The sequence below is a fragment of the Quercus robur genome, chromosome 10, assembly GCF_932294415.1.
Source record: "Quercus robur chromosome 10, dhQueRobu3.1, whole genome shotgun sequence".
NCBI classification, from domain to species: domain Eukaryota; kingdom Viridiplantae; phylum Streptophyta; class Magnoliopsida; order Fagales; family Fagaceae; genus Quercus; species Quercus robur.
The window spans coordinates 18,105,027-18,121,469 of NC_065543.1; the positions used below are offsets into that span (position 1 = coordinate 18,105,027).

The following is a 16,443-nucleotide window of genomic DNA, read 5'->3' on the forward strand; positions in this document are numbered from 1 at the left end:
CTTGGAAGACCAAAAACCATCGGGTTTGGCACGGCAATTCAATAGAGTGTAGAATGGGAGGTAGATGACAGCAACTTTTTTTTGATTGGAATAATGAGGATAATTTCTGACGAGCTTCGTATTCAACACAGTGGCTCTAGCGCAGACAATGTTGTCAATCATTGCTACTGATTTTTACAAATAATTCCTAAAAATTTTGCCTGCCTACAATTTTTTTTCTATTGGAATCTTATTAACCAAGGCTTAGGATAGTTTACTCGTGTGCCAAAACAACAAATATCCATATCAAGTGATATATATAGTGCCGGTTTTCCGTGAAATATGATGAATAAAAAAATGGTGAAGAATCTATGAATCCCTTAAATTTTCAGTGGACTATTGCATTTGAGGTTCTTCTATCCGTTAATTAAATCATTTATTACCTACTTAAAAAACACACACATACAAGGAAAATAAAAAGAAGTCACTATATATCCACACATAAAAAGAAGGATAATTGTAACTTCAAAATAAAAACTGCTTGAAGCGGGCTCCCTATCTGACATGACCAAGAATTCTGATTTTTTTTAACAAATCTTCCTCGTCCCAATAAAAATCTAAACCAGCAAACTAACAAATATTATTTTTTTAAATGTTCTAAAGCAGAGATAGAGATGCTTTTCAATGCTCTCATTACAAAAAACTTTTCACTTCAATCTTCTCCACCCTAGACCAACCTTAAGACATAAGAGGCTTACAGATCAATTATCAATACTTTCTTCCTTTCTTTACCCAAGAATTGTATAAATTTTCAGGCTGTAGGCAATATATTTTGACCAAAAGAGGTGTTAATAAACCTGTAATTCCCAGTATCTTGATGTAGCCTTTAAAATCTCAAGGCTCATCTCTGTTAACTGAACTTGTAAATTCATGGGAGGGTGGCTGTGTCCTGCATCATTTCTGAATGCCAAGGAAATGAAAACATTATCCCATTTAAATGGCTCATTAAGTCAGATAACCATCCTTCAAATAGAGGTCATCTGTGTTGAGAATGATAAAAGAATAACTTAAAAATTGCAATTAATATTAGTAATTTGCTGAAACCACTCCAAGTCCATGTGGTGCCCAACAACCATCGAAATCACCATTAGACGAAAATTATATTTATGATTCAAAGGTGCGTCATTCCAAGTATAATCAAAGGAGAGCAGGGATACTGAGAGATCCCATGTCAAGCACTCTTGGCAAGATCTGTAACAATACAAGGAAAGTAAGCACTGATAAAGCCAATAACAGTGTGCAGAACTGGTGGCCAAGATGATCTCAAGAAACTATACCTCTCCTAATCGGGCATTGATCTTCAAGGGCACAATATCATCAGCCCGGGTTACACCCACGTTCACAATTGCAGTAGCTGCACCTGCCTCACGAGCAGCTCTGTGGAATTCAATGTTAAAAGCCTTTCAGCTAAAGAATAAAATACTAAGAGAAAAATGTGTGGGTGGCTCCTTCTCTATCAGCTTTATTGCTTTCTAAATCATAATCTTGATACTAAAATCAAACAAGTCTTCTAGTACTTAATTAATCTGAGCTATACAGGATATCAAGAAGTGATTATAACATATATGTACATGGAAACAACTTATTCAGACATCAAACTGTATATTTACTCTAGCCCAAATAAACATTGATATTAAAAACCATTCATCCCTCCTGCAATGTCAATATAATCTTTGAAACACATGCAGGCTAAAATAACTCTGCAGTTTGAGCTTTAGCCACAAACTAGTACAAGCTTAAGTAAATTCAATTTTTAATATGCACAAGTAAAACAGACAACTGCACAACGGAGGATGCATCAACAGCATTGACTTAATCCCAACAATTCGAATAGAAAATAATCATAAATTTTGTGTATTTAATTCTTGCGAAAATACATTTGCAAATGCTAAACTATGATTATGTGCTGTTAATTCATATATCATTGCTCACTCGCTTCTTGACAGTGGTCCTTTATTCAATTTTATATGCTGCAGGTTTTGCTTACTAATTAGGATAGACCAAGCACAATAGAGAAAAGATACTTCCTTATGTAGAGGTATGCAGCAAGCATTGCCTATGTAATATTAAACTTTTCGCTCACTTCAATGTGAAACATGTGTACAAAATAAATATGTACCTGAGAAGCCGGAAAGCAGACATGGTCATCATAGATGATCCTAACACAAGAAATGCGTCACATCCTTTTGCAGCTTCCATTGCCTTATCAGCTCTATCCTTGGGAACATTATCACCAAAGAAAATAACCTTCAAAGTTACCACGTAAAACAGAAGTATCAAAAAGACCACCTTAATTGAGTTTCCAATGTACTTGAGAAAAGTTATGAAATGTGTGTAAAACTGCTGGGTGCAAATGAGCAGTACCCAAAAAAAAAAAAAAATTGAACAACACAAAAAAGAAAAATGGAAAAAATGGCCCTTATTTTATTGCATGTAATGTAATCACCCAGCCTTCAAACAATTTAAATAAATTTATAGACCTAAAATGCATACTCAAGATGCAATCTCCCCTTTATTTGTACATAAAATATATAAGAACTTTTCCATAGCTTAAAGGGGACGTGTGCTCATTTGAAGGGAATAAACAGTATCAAATACTTATTTTCTAGCATGAAGATCTAGGCCATTTTTCTGAAGTTGAAAACTGCTTTTGGATCTTTCTAACTTCTTAATTCATTTTTTTTTTAACTAACAATAACTATAATGACCAGACCCAGTCAATTCCATTATAGTTGTGTGATGGTGCCTTTGCCAGCTTGTCACATGGATATGCACCTGAGGGCCACATTCATGATCCTACTTCTGTTAAATTATGAGTGCTTTCAGAAAATGTAGACTGAAAACTTTTAATTTTATAAAAGCAAAAAAAATCTTACATCAGGTTTGAGGACACCATTGCATTTTTGGCAAGTAGGGATATGAAAATCCTCTTCCCAAAACTTTTCGTCAATTTCAATATCACCATCAGGTCTTTGCTTCATGCCAAAACTCTTGTCCGAACCAGGGTTTCCATAATCAAAACTTTCAATTGCTGCCGCCCACTGCAGTAAAAATTGAAATCTTGCTAATCAGTCATGCATCCCAAATAATATAAGAGAAAGAAAACAAGGGTTTGTGGCCAGATGAAACATTAGATTTTATTTTCCAGGCATAGACAGACAGTTAAAGGATTCATAAATTAGAAGGCCAGAAAATCTATATTTACAATGCAAAAGGATAGATCTTGCCTACAATTATATTTTTAGATCGTGAATATAGCATTGAATTCTTCTCAGAAGAACACAGCCTTCCATTGGACATAGATTAAGGCTCACTCATAAATCTCCCTTCTTAAGCATAAAGAGAAGATGACAACGTTCTGAGCCAAAAAAGGTGACAATGTGAAAGTAACCAATTATGTGATATGAGAAGCCTAGATTGTTGCAACTCCAGGAAGAATAAATTACTCAAAATTAACCAAATTAACCTTTGGATTGAGCTCCTTCACTTGATCTTGAAAATAATTCCGACAAAAAGAAAATCCACAATCTAGACAAACTACAGTATACACAGTCCCATGTAGTTCAAGTGGGTTGCTACCAGCACGATGATGCAGCCTGAAACAGAATAAATGATAAAATTAATCCCATTGGCTTTGCTCCTGACACAAGTAGAGTTACACATTTGAAAGAAAAGGACATACAACTGCTAGTTACCTGTCAACGTTTTGTGTAATCATAAATTTTATCCGGCCAGCTTTCTCTAGAGATGCTAAAGCAATATGAGCTGCACCAGGCTGTGCTGCAGTAAATCGTCTCCATCCAGCATAACTCCTTGCCCAATACCGCCTGCGGGCCCGACTTGATCGGAGAAACTCCTGTTGAGAAATTCACAATACTAACTTAAGAAAACTTGATATTTAGAAACACAAACAGCAGTAATTTACAAGATGAACATTCAGAGCTTTGATCAACTGCGTCAATGTTTTGTGAATTAATTTTAACTCTTCTTCTTCCTCCACTCAATCTTAAAAACAACGGCATGTCTTTAGAAAGGAATTGGAAATAGTCACTATAAAACATAAGATACCAGTATCATAATCCAAATTAATACTCCCTTTGTCACATAATGAGTGACCCAGTTGGAACATGCACAAATTTAATAAAAAACAGAAGAAAAAATAAAACAATCTTTTTGTATAACTTTCCAATTTTTTCCTATTAAGATTAATCAACACATAAATTGAGAGACATGCATTAGATGTATTGTGGGAAAGAAATTCCTTGATAGTTGGAATGGAAATATATTATGGGACAAAAAAAAAATGCGAATTGAGCACTCATTATGGAATTGAGGAAGTAGTAACTAATGAAAATATGCCAAATTATTGGGGCCATTGGTTTGAACAGATGATTATTTTCAAGTTCTTAGCATGTTCATTGAGTTCTGAATAATATTAAATTTATCCAAATATAATTTATATGCTACTAAGCCTCCCTATTTAGTCTTGCTCTTTTCAATAAACCTTCAAAATTAAATGTGTGATCCCTCCTTATTAAAAATTGATTTAGGCTGTGACAACTTGCAGCTGAATATATAGAGGGAAAGAAATTAAGAAGAAGAAGATTTAATGCCAAGAACATTGTAGCAAAATTGGCACCTTTTGGTGTTTCCAACACAAACATCCAAGGCTCAAATCCCTTCTCCTCCCAACTATTGATTTATAAAAATAAATAAAAAGGGAGGATTTAAGAGAGAAGATGAAACAGGTTGGAGGGATGGAACGGATCAGAATATAAGAAAAGCAAGAAAGTAGAGAGGAGAGTATATCCGAGAGGATTAGGGGTATAGAAAGCGATGAGATATAGAGAAATATCATACCAAGAAAAAGAGAGCAAGATGAATAAGGGAGCAGTGCACCAGAAAAGAAGAAATGAGATAGCAAGGCAAGAGGGGAGACCCAAAAAAAAAAAAAAAACTAGACATATAGAAAAGTTAAAAAAAAAAAAAAAAGTACTCATCTATTTTACTCCTTTACTGAATCAGAAAGATGCCTTCTAAAGGCTTTGCAGTACTTGGGGAACAGGAAAGTATACTCTAGATCTATAAATTGTCCTTATAAAAAGATACATCAAGACCTACATCTCCTACTTGAAGCATTGAAGAAAGTTTAAAAATATAAATATTACAGAAATCACTAAAACATTTTCCTAATATATCTAAATACTTTTGTGGGGTAATCGTAATACAAAAAAAACATACTGCTATAGGGGATAAATATCACAGCACATGCCTTCAGATCACCTGATGAGTAATTGGTTTGAAACCAGAACTATAAGCACCATTGGGGCTGCAACATGATAAAAATAAATAAATAAATAAATAAGCCGATATTATTTAAAAAGTAGAAAAATATTACCATTTAGGGAAAATAAGGAAAAAAAAAAAGATTTGGCATTTGATAAACTTTAAAAGGAAGCATCACTTTACAGGTATGATTAATTCCACCACAAAGCCTTAAAAATATATTTAGTGTGACATATTGAGCGCAAGAGCACTTTAATCAACCCAAAGCCCACTCCAAAAAAATAATAATAATAACAATAAGGTTTGTCTTTTTTTTTTTTTTTTGGCTAAACACAATAAGATTTGTCTTGGGACTTGGGTTAATGCTAAACCGCATAATTACATGAACCAGAGGCTTATGCAGTTACGTATATTCAATCTAACAGAAGAGTGATTTTTTTGTCCTGTGATAAAATCACAAATGAGAAAAAAAAAATATTGAGATAATAGGTGAGTCTACCTCTAACAGGGGCTTGCTGAACAAATTTGTATGAAAACTGAGATAGCTAGATTCATTTACTTTGTTGATGACAACCAGCTACCAAAATGCAGCATAGGCCACAAACATCATATAAGAGTACACATATTAAATAGTATTGGAAGCCTATAAAACCTTTGATATTCATATGGATAATTGATATGATTTGAAAGGTACAGCAATAGTCAAAAGAAAATGCGGATTGACTGGATCAATGAGACAATTGAGAAGAAGTATCAACTATTACAAACAATTATGCAAAATAATTGAAAATGTTTTGGGTAGAGTCTATATATGCCAATGAACAAAGAGCACATGCTTGATGTGATCAATATTAGGTGCTGCATCAGCAACATTAAAAGGTCTTTATTAGAAACATATAAAACACAAAGGTAGAAACATCCTTTAGTTCTGTGTGCTTATGTGAAATAGTAATTTGGGAAAAGTTTCAAGAAATTTGTGGATCTTATAAGCTTACAAGAACCAAAGAGGAGGTAGAACCTTCTATAATCAGGAATTCCACATTCTGTACTGATTCCAGCCCCCGTTAATACCATGAGCTTGTTACTGCACGATAGCAAATAACCAATGAAACAGAATCTGGCAAGAAAACAATTAAAAAAAGAGCTAAAAACTAAGCACTAGGATTCATAAGATAAATTTCATAAGAAACCTGGAAGTTTAAAATATAACTATATATGAGAACATCTAAGATTGACCTTTGATCAAAGAATTGATATAAAAGGTTGATATCACTAGTGCTAGGAGGATCTGAATCAGGAACCAACTTCTTGTCCCTCAAAAAGTTTGAAGGTGCTCTTTCTCCTCTCCCTGATGAGGTCCCAGGAAATGAGATCCGGCATGAAGTTTTAACAGACTTTATAGAGCCCTGAAACAAAATGACTCTTCTTCCTCTACTTAGAGATTTCCAATTACTGTGACTTGATTGAGGAAAACCTAAAAATAAAAAAGAAATTTATACAGAACATAAGTAAGAAATTTATCTAATAACGCTAAAGAATTTGATGGATGGCATGGGCATACTTGCCTGTCATAATTCTCCCCAGCACTTCACTTGCACTTCTAGAGGTCTGCTTATCCAAAGTGAATAATTCAGTATTAAAAAAATTCAATCCACAACTGAACAGATTCATGGAGAAATGATGCCAAAATAACATATCAAACAGTACAGACTACTTTTCTTGTAGACTCAAATGGATAGGCATATATGAATTTTGATGAAATTTTATTCAAAGAAGCTTCTGCAGAATGTACATTTCATTTGTCCACTATAATAAAATCTCCAATCATTATTTTTGAGAACTAAAAGTTATCAATATACTCCTCAGATACGTTCGCATAAGATTGTGAATGAAGTTCTTATTTGCTTTCAATTCAACTATTTGGTACAATTCCTTTTTGACATTTTTTTTCTATACTCAACATTTGATGCAACCTAGACCAATCTAAAATACACCTAAATAAATTCTTCTCTTTGGAGCTGTATACAAAATAATTTGACAATGATGAAAGATAAAAGGGTCTCTCCACTTATAACTTATGGTTATAGCAATGATTTCATCAAATGTGAAGTAGTATTTTATAAATTCCAGTGCCCATTTCCAAACTTGAACCAACACATCATTCTCTTTCCTTCTCATCTCTCATCTCCACCTCAAAAAAAAAAAAAAAAAAAAAAAAAAATCCTTAACTAGAAGTGTTATGATTCTCCTTCAAAACCCAGAAATGCCTACGCTTCTATTGTTGAAGCAAATACAAATGGACCCTTTGGCTGCTCTTTGGTTTGGAAAATAGAATAGCTGAGTGAATCAAAAATACAGATGAACTTCATGAGCAATATTCATTATTTTTCACAAAAATCTTTTTTTTTTTTTTTTTTTATTTAAATATAGCAGAATGGTAAAGATTAGAGGAAATTAAAGAGAAGAAAGTATTGGAACTTACAGAGAAGAAGAGTGGGTGAGAATGCAAACGCATGAGCATAGAAGCCATTTGGTTGGTTGGCGTTTTGAATATCTGATTATTTCTTCAGCAACATTTAAGGTGGTCGGATTATGGCAAAAGGAGAAGAGGTTATTTCGTTGAGTTTGTGGTTGTGGGTCTATATTCCTTATTATTATTATAAAGATGTGTTTGTTTTTGACAATAGAGAGAAGCATTGGAGAAATCGAACTGTTTCTCACTTTCTTTGTCTTCACAATTTGGTCCACTACCACTTGAATTGGGTGACACTTGTTTTCCCACGCTGCATAGGTCTCCACCCATCAATTTCGAAAAGTCAGGGACTTGTAATTATGACTTAAAGCTGAATTAAGTTAGAGCATCCGCTCCCCTCATAATAATAAAAAAAAAAAAAAAAAAAAAAAAAAAAAAAAAAAGAAAAGAAAAGAAGAAGAAGAAGAAGTTAGAACATCCTGTAAATTGCAATTTTACTCTATTTGTCTGTTTCAAAAAAAAAAAAACCACTTTATCACTTATACTATATCATTTTACAATTCCAACATCTTAAAACTCTATTATTTTACCATTTTATTAAAATATTATTTTTTAAGTCCAGAAGGCAAACATAAAAAACATTTTTTTCATTCGTCCTCTCTCATTTTTTTCATTCCTTCCTCTCTCTCTCTCTCTCTCTCTCTCTCTCTCTCCTGTCTCACTTTTATGTTACTTATCTGAGTTTGATTGTGCTTTGGTTCGTGCCTGTGAGATCGTGGGTCTGTGCCCCAGTTGTGGATCATGGGTCTGTGCTCCAGTTGTGGATTGTGGGATATGAATTGTGAATTCGTGATATGGGTTTTTGTTGGTTGTGATCTAGTGGGTTTTTGTTGGTTGTGCCTCGGTGGGTTTTTGTTGGTTATGGGGGTTAGATTTGTGGGTTTGGTCGTGCTCAATGGCGTTGCCGTCGATTTGGCCATGGGTTATGGGTGTCACCGTCAGTGTGGCCATGGGCCATGGGTTGTGGTTATGGTGCTGGGTTTTTTTTGCTTGGGTTGCTGGGTAGTGATGGTGGTTCGGTGTCTGGCTACAGCGGTGGTTCGATGTCTGATTTGTGGTGCTGGGTTGGCTGTGTTATGGGTTGCAGTCTGGTAAAGCTTCAGCAATGGAGAGACAGAGATGAGAGACGTGTGAATGAGAGAGAAAACTGATATTTAGATAAAATATTAATATTTTGGGTAAATTGAATATTTGGTCCTTATCCTTTACACTATATTTCAATTTGGTCCCTAACCATTCAATTGTGTCGATTTAGTCCCTAACTTTTCAGTGCCGTGTCAATTTAGTCCTTATCGTTATATCTTGAATGAAAATTGCTGACATGACAATTGGTCAAAATAAAATTTTAGTTTATTGTCACATCAACGGAAGCTAATTTTTTATTTTGACCATTAGACATATCATCAATTTTCATCAAAAAGATAACAGTAAGGACTAAATTGACAGTGTACTGAAAGGTTAGGGACCAAATTGATACAATTGAAAGGTTAGGGATTAAATTGAAATATGGTGTATAGGATAGGGACCAAAAACGTAGTTTACCCTAATATTTTCTTTTGCAATTGTGCTACAGTAGAATTGCACTGTAGAACAATTGCAAAAAAAAATTGCAATTGTTGGCTTTTACAATTCCAGATGCTGAGGTTTGTGGGCTTGAAATGCCATATTTTCTTTGGCATTTGTAATTCCTAGTGCTAATGCTATTAGTTAGTTATAGTAAATTAGTGATAGTAGTTTCTCAAAAAAAAAAAAAAAGTTATATTAATAGTATATACGATAAGAATTGAGATGAGTTTCCATGCTGTAGTATGAGTTCTGCATTATCTACTAGAGACTAGAGAACTCATTTACCTTAACTAAATTGTTATACAATTTTTTTTTTATTTTTTTGGAAATCATACTTTACCCCTCTAAACTATATTTTTCTTACACTTACATTTTAAACTATAATAATACACACTTACCTTTCTAAACTATATTCTTTTATACACTTACCCCTCTAAATTATGAGATTGCACACTTATTTCCATGGGTAACAGTTTAGGCAAGTATATGCAATCTCATAGTTAAGAAAGCAAGTATTACGCAGGTAATAATTTAAGAAAATAATGGCACATTTGGTAGACTGTAATAGACACTGTAATGTAATAGCTATTCATGTGGCATAACTATTCAGTTGTTTGGTTATGTTTTTATTACAATGAATAGTTATTCCTTATGAATAGCTATTTTTCAAAACGAGGAATAACTATTCCTTATCAAAAGTACTGAATATCTATTCCTTCACCTTATGTAATAACCTTTTTAAAAAATTTCCTAAAAAGTTATTCGTTGCCATATTTTCAAAAAGAAAGAAAATAAATTTTCCTTGTTGTTAATTATTAACTCCATTTTGAACACCTTAAAATAAGTGTATTTTAGGAAATTTGACTTAAAAATGATTTAATTACACATTCTTTTTATACTTTATTAAATTGTGGATGCATATTAAGAATTTTATTCCTAAATGGTCACCAAACTAATGAATAGTAATACTTATTACATTCCAACTTAATGTATTCCTTGTAATACTTATTCCTATTCCCATGTAATAATCATTACAGTGTACCAAACGTACCCTAAGTGTGTATTTTCATAATTTATGAGGATAAGTGTAAAAGGGTATAGTTTAGGGAGTAAAGTACCTTCTCTTCTTTTTTTTTTTTTAATGAGAGCTCTAATAGGATTTGTTTTTCTATTGATTATGCCAAATAAATATAATGTTTTTGGTGTTTTGTTTTGTATTTTTTTTTTCTTTCGATGGTTAAATAAAAAGATATTTTTCTTTTCGTTTACCTCTATAAAAAGAGCTAGGCCGGTATTGTTAAGCTAAGAGGGAACATGGTTTTTTTTTTTTTGGTTATTATTGAAATTTGATTTGAAGCTTGGAACATATAACATCTTGATTATTCATTTTTTTTTAAAAACTACTTTGAGGAGTAATTTTTTTTAATAAGTCATTGTGGTTATGAGTGCTTTTTTAATATATGCGTATAGTTCGACTTTATTTTTTAAAATGTATAAAAATTTTATTTAATAACACATTTTAATGCACTTTAACCACTGTCTCACAAAAGCCATAAAAGACATAAGAGCATTCATATCAGTTCGTGCAAATTTTTTTTTTCTATTTTAGTATAAGAACCTACTTGTTCTATGTTACTTAACCACTTTTCAAAAAACACACTACATATTATCTATTTTAAACTCTATTTTATTAAAATATTAAATTTTCTTAATTTTTTAAATTGTTTCTGTTTCTTCACACACCACAATCACTCTCTTCTTTCATCGTCAAAAAACATATGAAAATTTTTTTTAAAGGAAAGAAAATTTGAAATGTACAATAACTATGCTCGTGTATATTTACACAACATGCTATTTATGCGTTTGTACATATTAGGGCTAATATTTTTTTTTTAATTGATCAATGTTAGAACAAAAAACTTACACAATTTTTCGTGTGACAGGTTATGAGTGACAGAAAAAATATGGTAAGCTCATGTGGATCCAGAATTTTATTACACAGCTATTGTCACACAGGGATAAAAATTATGTAAGTTTTTTTTGTTACTAGCATTTTTCTGAAATCTATGGGCAGGCCCAACAACGTGTTAAAAAGGCCCTCATCATCTCCAACGAACGAGTAGAGTAAAAGTAATGGCTTTGCAAATTTGGTTCCCTCTCTTCAACCATTACCACAACCACAATCTCTGTAAACATGATAGATATGGTCCAACATTGATGTCTTCTCACAGAACCCTCTTCTCAGTTTCATTGCCCAAAGCTTCTCTTTCATCAACTCAACAACACAGCTCAGATAGCACTCATTATTTGAATTTGAATATTAATAATAACAACACTCGCAAAGCAACTCAACTTGGTTTTTTGAGCAAGAGGAGGAACCTCAACCTAGTAATTCTTGCATTGTTTTCAAATGGGTTTTTGCCAAACATGACAACAAAGCCCATTTTGGCTGAAGAATTGCAGCTCCAAAGGTACATAGATCCCAAGGAGGGTTTCACTCTCCTCAGACCCTCTTCTTGGATCAAGGTACTACCTTTCTTAGATTAAATTATTAAATTCGCAATTTTCTAAGAACTTAAAGCTTTTGGAATGGTTGGTAATTTATTATGGTTTCATAGCAAGAGGTTCCCAAAGCCTATTAAATTTATCATTTTCTAATAGCTTAAGTTTTGGGACAATTGGTAATTTATAGTATGAGCATATAAACCAACAGACAGACACACTTTCAGTAATGTTGTGTGTATAATTGAGGTTGGTTTTGTGTGGATAGGTTGATAAGGCAGGGGCAACTGTTCTGTTTGAAGAGGCTAATAAGGGAAGTAACAATGTTGGGGTTGTGGTAAACCCAGTTCGTCTTACAAGCCTTGGAGAGTTTGGGACTCCTCAATTTGTAGCCGAAAAGCTTATACAGGCTGAAAGGCGCAAGGTAACTTTTTTTTTTTTTTTAAATGCTGCTTTCTGGTGGGTATTGTATGTAATTGCTTCAAATGTGGAAGGAAGGAGATTTAAATTGAATGAAGTTCTTTGTTGATTCTTATTGAAATGGTAAAAGCAAATCCAAATGGACACATGAAAAAAAGAATAGGATGGGCAATAAATGGGTAAAACCACATTTTTAAAGATTAGATATTTTCATAATTAGAGGGAGACCTTTGCTTTAGTTTTGTGCGAGCACTTCTGGCTGTTGTTTCACTTTTTCACTAGGTTAATTAATATTTCTGTGTTTTTCTCGCTTAATTAACACCTCAAGGACAAGGTGTTCCAGATGTTTTCATTTTGATTTATAACTCTAATTGCACTGCCTGCGATTGAAACACAACTTGATATTTTTTGTTGTGTGTAAACTTGATCTTTTTTGTTGTGTGTAAACTTTTGGTTGGTATTGAAGCACCACTATGGCTCTATCCATCTCAATGAGCCATCAAATGCAAATATCTTTATTCTTTCAAGATGAGCTCTAGCTCAATTGGCACCTCATTCCCTTATGAGTTCCAGGTGGAGAGTGTGAGGTTATGGATTCAAGATCCATTGGATGCTTGTGTAACTTACCAATCCAAAATCATGTTTCTTTTACAAGTATCAGTTGAAACAAGTGGAAGGGGACAAGTAAAGCTTCTATGACAGAAAGTTTACATTAGGTTCTTTCATCAATCCAGATATTTTCACTTATTTTACCCATGTTCTTTTGAGCATGATTAACCCTTATTTTATACCAATTCTACTTTGGGGACCCAAAAGGCTTCACTGGTCTGTTATCTATCATTTGACTGCTTTTGGGTGTAAAGTGCTATATATGACTGAATGGCGGATTGAATGTCAGAACAGAACATAGGAAGTTTCAGTTGGAGAAACAATTAAAGTCATGCATGTGCCACCTCAGTAATGGTCCTTGGATTTTTTTTATGAGTCATGACTAAATTATGCTTGGTTGAGTTTGCTGCATCTCTTCTCTCTCTTTTTTTTTTCAACAGTTCTCTTGTTGTATAAGGAAATTCAAGGCAAACAGTCATGAGTCCTTTTCTCATATAGGAAAGTACAAATGATGCTGAGGTGATTTCAGTTGCAGAGAGATCTGGCGAGGGAGGCTCACAAGTGTATGAGTTTGAGTATAAGGTTGACAGCACCAGGGGAGGGATGAAAAGGATCTTCTCAGCTGTATTTGTGGCCTCTAAGAAACTCTACCTCTTAAATATTACTCACTCAGACAAACCAGATAGTCCTCTTGATGTCCACACCAGAATGATGTTGGAGCAAGTTCTTCATTCCTTTGATGCAGCACCCCACACATAAAATCACAACATGTGTCATGGAAACTTCATTTTTTATGCCTTTGCTTGATCTTCAAAAGCAAAGGTAATGCCAATCACTTGTCTTGTATTCAGTTTATGTTGGAAGCAAGGATATTGGAAGCTTGCTTGATGAAGTAGTAAATGAGCGTTCTGAAACCACATTGACATGATTAAAGCCTACTACACTTTTTCCCCAGTTCAGTTCTAGCTTAAATATTCATTACTGAAATCAAAGGAAAAAAAGATGATGTAGTGTTGAAAACTTGTTGCCAATGTTCTTGTGGATTCCACTAGTGAGATCTAGACATACATTCATAGATAAATATAACTGATACATATATGCATGCATATATCCATAGTTATAGCAGTTATTGGTCTACTTCATGACTCATTCACTTGGGCCATGAAAATAACTTAAAATATGTGAATAATCACACTACATAGTTGACCCCATTTAGAAATACATCTCGGTTCACCAATTGATTTTTTTATTCAGATGGAAATGCTCTAGAATGGAAGTAACCTTTGCTGGTGGATTCAAATGGCAGAAAAGTATCTTTTGTGGCATTCATCAAGAGAAGAATCATCCTTTAAGGATTTAACCATCCTTTCAAGTTATGAGAAGACCATGACGGGTATCACTAAATCCCTGATTATTCATTTTTGTTAATAAGAAATCAGTTAAATGGGCTTAAGTTGTAAAGTAACACAGGTGTGCTATTTTTGTCTAATATTTCTTATTCAAGATTTCTTCAGCAAATGCCTCTAGGCTTTTTGTAAATTGTATCATGTATTCCAAGTTTATTGGTCATTCTTTCAACAATAAAAACAAAAAAAAAAAAGGGTTTGTTCCAAGTTTGTTGACTTGTGCTGTGGTGGTAGTTATAACATCCATATCTATAGCTGCTAGTGCTACTATCCCTATTGTTATTATTGAAGTAGAACAAGTTTGATACTAAAACTGATGCAGTACAAAATTCTCTAAAGAAGTTTGCAAGAGAAACAAAACTGAAAAATATGATAAATTAATAAATCAACACCTACGCTTATTTGGAATCTGCATCAAGTTGGATAGAAAACCTAGGAATTGGCATGGGTTGGCTAAAATTGAACCATTAGAAAAATTCCAACTTAGATTTTATTCATCATAAACTTGTCTCCATCTGAGTACATTAACACGCATATATAGATTATTAGGACTAAATTCTAATTCTAATGACTTGGGTAAAAGCCCAATTATTGAATATGAAAGTAATCTTGGTTTAAGAAATTAAATAAAATACTAAAACCTAATTAGTCAATACGAGCTAATGAAAAAATATATATATAATTGACCTCTAAAATTGAATAAAACTAAATTAAAATAAAATCCTATTTGCATTTCCCACATCATACTAAGTATCTAGTGCAACTTGCTGCCTAATTGACCATGTTTTAATTATGTCAAATACCATTGCCGACTGAAGTAATATAAAGAAGACTTGTTTTGGGCACACACGAGGATTAAAAGCCTGGTGGACCATTGGATTTCACATTGCACCAAGTCTTGTCTTGATAGTTGAAGTATTCAAATTATGTGCTTAAAGATTAAATATAAGATCGAATATTCAATCAAGAATCAAAATCTTCCCAACCAACCAGTGACATTACAATTACTCATTTGGAAATTTTATTAATTGAAAAAAGATCATTGCATCTTCGGATTCTAGCAAACCAAAAATATCCACGAAGTCTTAATGCCAATTTCAAACGATGGAATTTTGATACACTTTTCATAAGAATAAAGAGGTGCCTTAGTTGATGAGCCAAATAGAGCCATCAAGCTGAGGAGACATCTAATAGAATACTAATAAGTAATAAGTAATGAAATTAAATAAAATGTAAATTGATTTTTTTGAAATTTTTAGAAAATACAAAGGACTCGTGGCAGAAACTTAGGCCTTTAGTAGTTTCGTTTAGTATAACCAAATGACATACAATGAAGAGTTTTTAGGGGTTGAACTTCTCTGAAATTTGACTTAATAATAATTAATGAGGTTAATTATAATATTAATTTTTTTAGATTAAACAATATTTAAAAAAAAATTAATGAGATTAATTATAATATTAATTTTTTTTAGATTAAACAATATTTAAAAAAAATTAAAGGACAATAGATGGATTTGGGCCTTTGAGCTTCAATTTTTATATTTTTACTAATATTAATTGAGTTTTTTAGATTAAACAATCTTCAAAAAGAGAGAGAGAGAGAGAGAGAGAGAGAGAGAGAGAGAGAGAGAGAGAGAATGGATGGATTTGGGCCTTCGAGCTTCTCAATGTTTATATTTTTACCATCAGTGTATTTGCGTGATGCATTGTTTAAATAATAAAATGAATGTGTTTCACAAATTATAATAATATGAAATATATATATATATATATACATATATATTAAAGTATTAGCTAAATTAATACAAATTAGATAATACTTTTAGAATTGCTTTGCATTGATTAGAATTTTTGGAAGCAAACATTGAAATCAAATAAATTAAGTGGCTTTTCTAAAAATTTATAATTTTTTTGCTAGAAAGGAGTAGCGGTTGGAGCCTACATTTTCTGGTATAAACTAATAATTCGTTCCATGGCATAATAAACTATTATTTCGTTTAGATGGAATCAGATTCTATCTTATTATAATAAATATAATATGATTCATTGATCATGCTTTATCTTTTTCAGCAGTGTGCAAGT

At 32.7% G+C, this 16,443-nt stretch overlaps 2 protein-coding genes across 2 annotated transcripts; one reads left to right on the top strand and one right to left on the bottom strand.

Annotated features, from left to right (window-relative positions):
- Positions 1–539: 539 nt before the first annotated feature.
- On the bottom strand, positions 540–8,041 carry LOC126704408 (NAD-dependent protein deacylase SRT2-like). Its single transcript, XM_050403414.1, has 11 exons — positions 7,808–8,041; positions 6,891–6,933; positions 6,562–6,799; positions 6,344–6,409; positions 5,323–5,368; positions 3,735–3,895; positions 3,506–3,635; positions 2,916–3,080; positions 2,159–2,286; positions 1,317–1,416; positions 540–1,230 (listed from the first exon to the last, which is right to left on the bottom strand). The coding sequence occupies exons 1-11, from the start codon at positions 7,853–7,855 to the stop codon at positions 1,177–1,179; spliced, it is 1,179 nt and encodes a 392-aa protein (XP_050259371.1). The 5' UTR covers positions 7,856–8,041; the 3' UTR covers positions 540–1,176.
- A 3,484-nt stretch (positions 8,042–11,525) lies between these two features.
- Positions 11,526–14,524, top strand: LOC126702670 (psbP domain-containing protein 2, chloroplastic). The gene is made up of 4 exons (XM_050401480.1): positions 11,526–11,950; positions 12,195–12,350; positions 13,454–13,777; positions 14,210–14,524. Exons 1-3 carry the CDS (start codon positions 11,558–11,560, stop codon positions 13,712–13,714), a joined length of 810 nt encoding a protein of 269 aa, XP_050257437.1. The 5' UTR covers positions 11,526–11,557; the 3' UTR covers positions 13,715–13,777; positions 14,210–14,524.
- The last annotated feature ends 1,919 nt before the right edge of the window (positions 14,525–16,443 follow it).

Excerpts from the sequence above, each read along its gene's own strand:
- LOC126702670 (XM_050401480.1), top strand. The coding sequence starts at position 11,558 with ATGGCTTTGCAAATTTGGTTCCCTCTCTTCAACCATTACCACAACCAC. Across the intron at positions 11,951-12,194 it reads GACCCTCTTCTTGGATCAAG|GTTGATAAGGCAGGGGCAAC; the intron begins GTACTACCTTTC and ends TTGTGTGGATAG. Across the intron at positions 12,351-13,453 it reads TACAGGCTGAAAGGCGCAAG|GAAAGTACAAATGATGCTGA; the intron begins GTAACTTTTTTT and ends TTTCTCATATAG.
- LOC126704408 (XM_050403414.1), bottom strand. The coding sequence starts at position 7,855 with ATGGCTTCTATGCTCATGCGTTTGCATTCTCACCCACTCTTCTTCTCT. Across the intron at positions 6,934-7,807 it reads CTCACCCACTCTTCTTCTCT|ACCTCTAGAAGTGCAAGTGA; the intron begins GTAAGTTCCAAT and ends TTGGATAAGCAG. Across the intron at positions 6,410-6,561 it reads TATCAATTCTTTGATCAAAG|TAACAAGCTCATGGTATTAA; the intron begins GTCAATCTTAGA and ends GCTATCGTGCAG.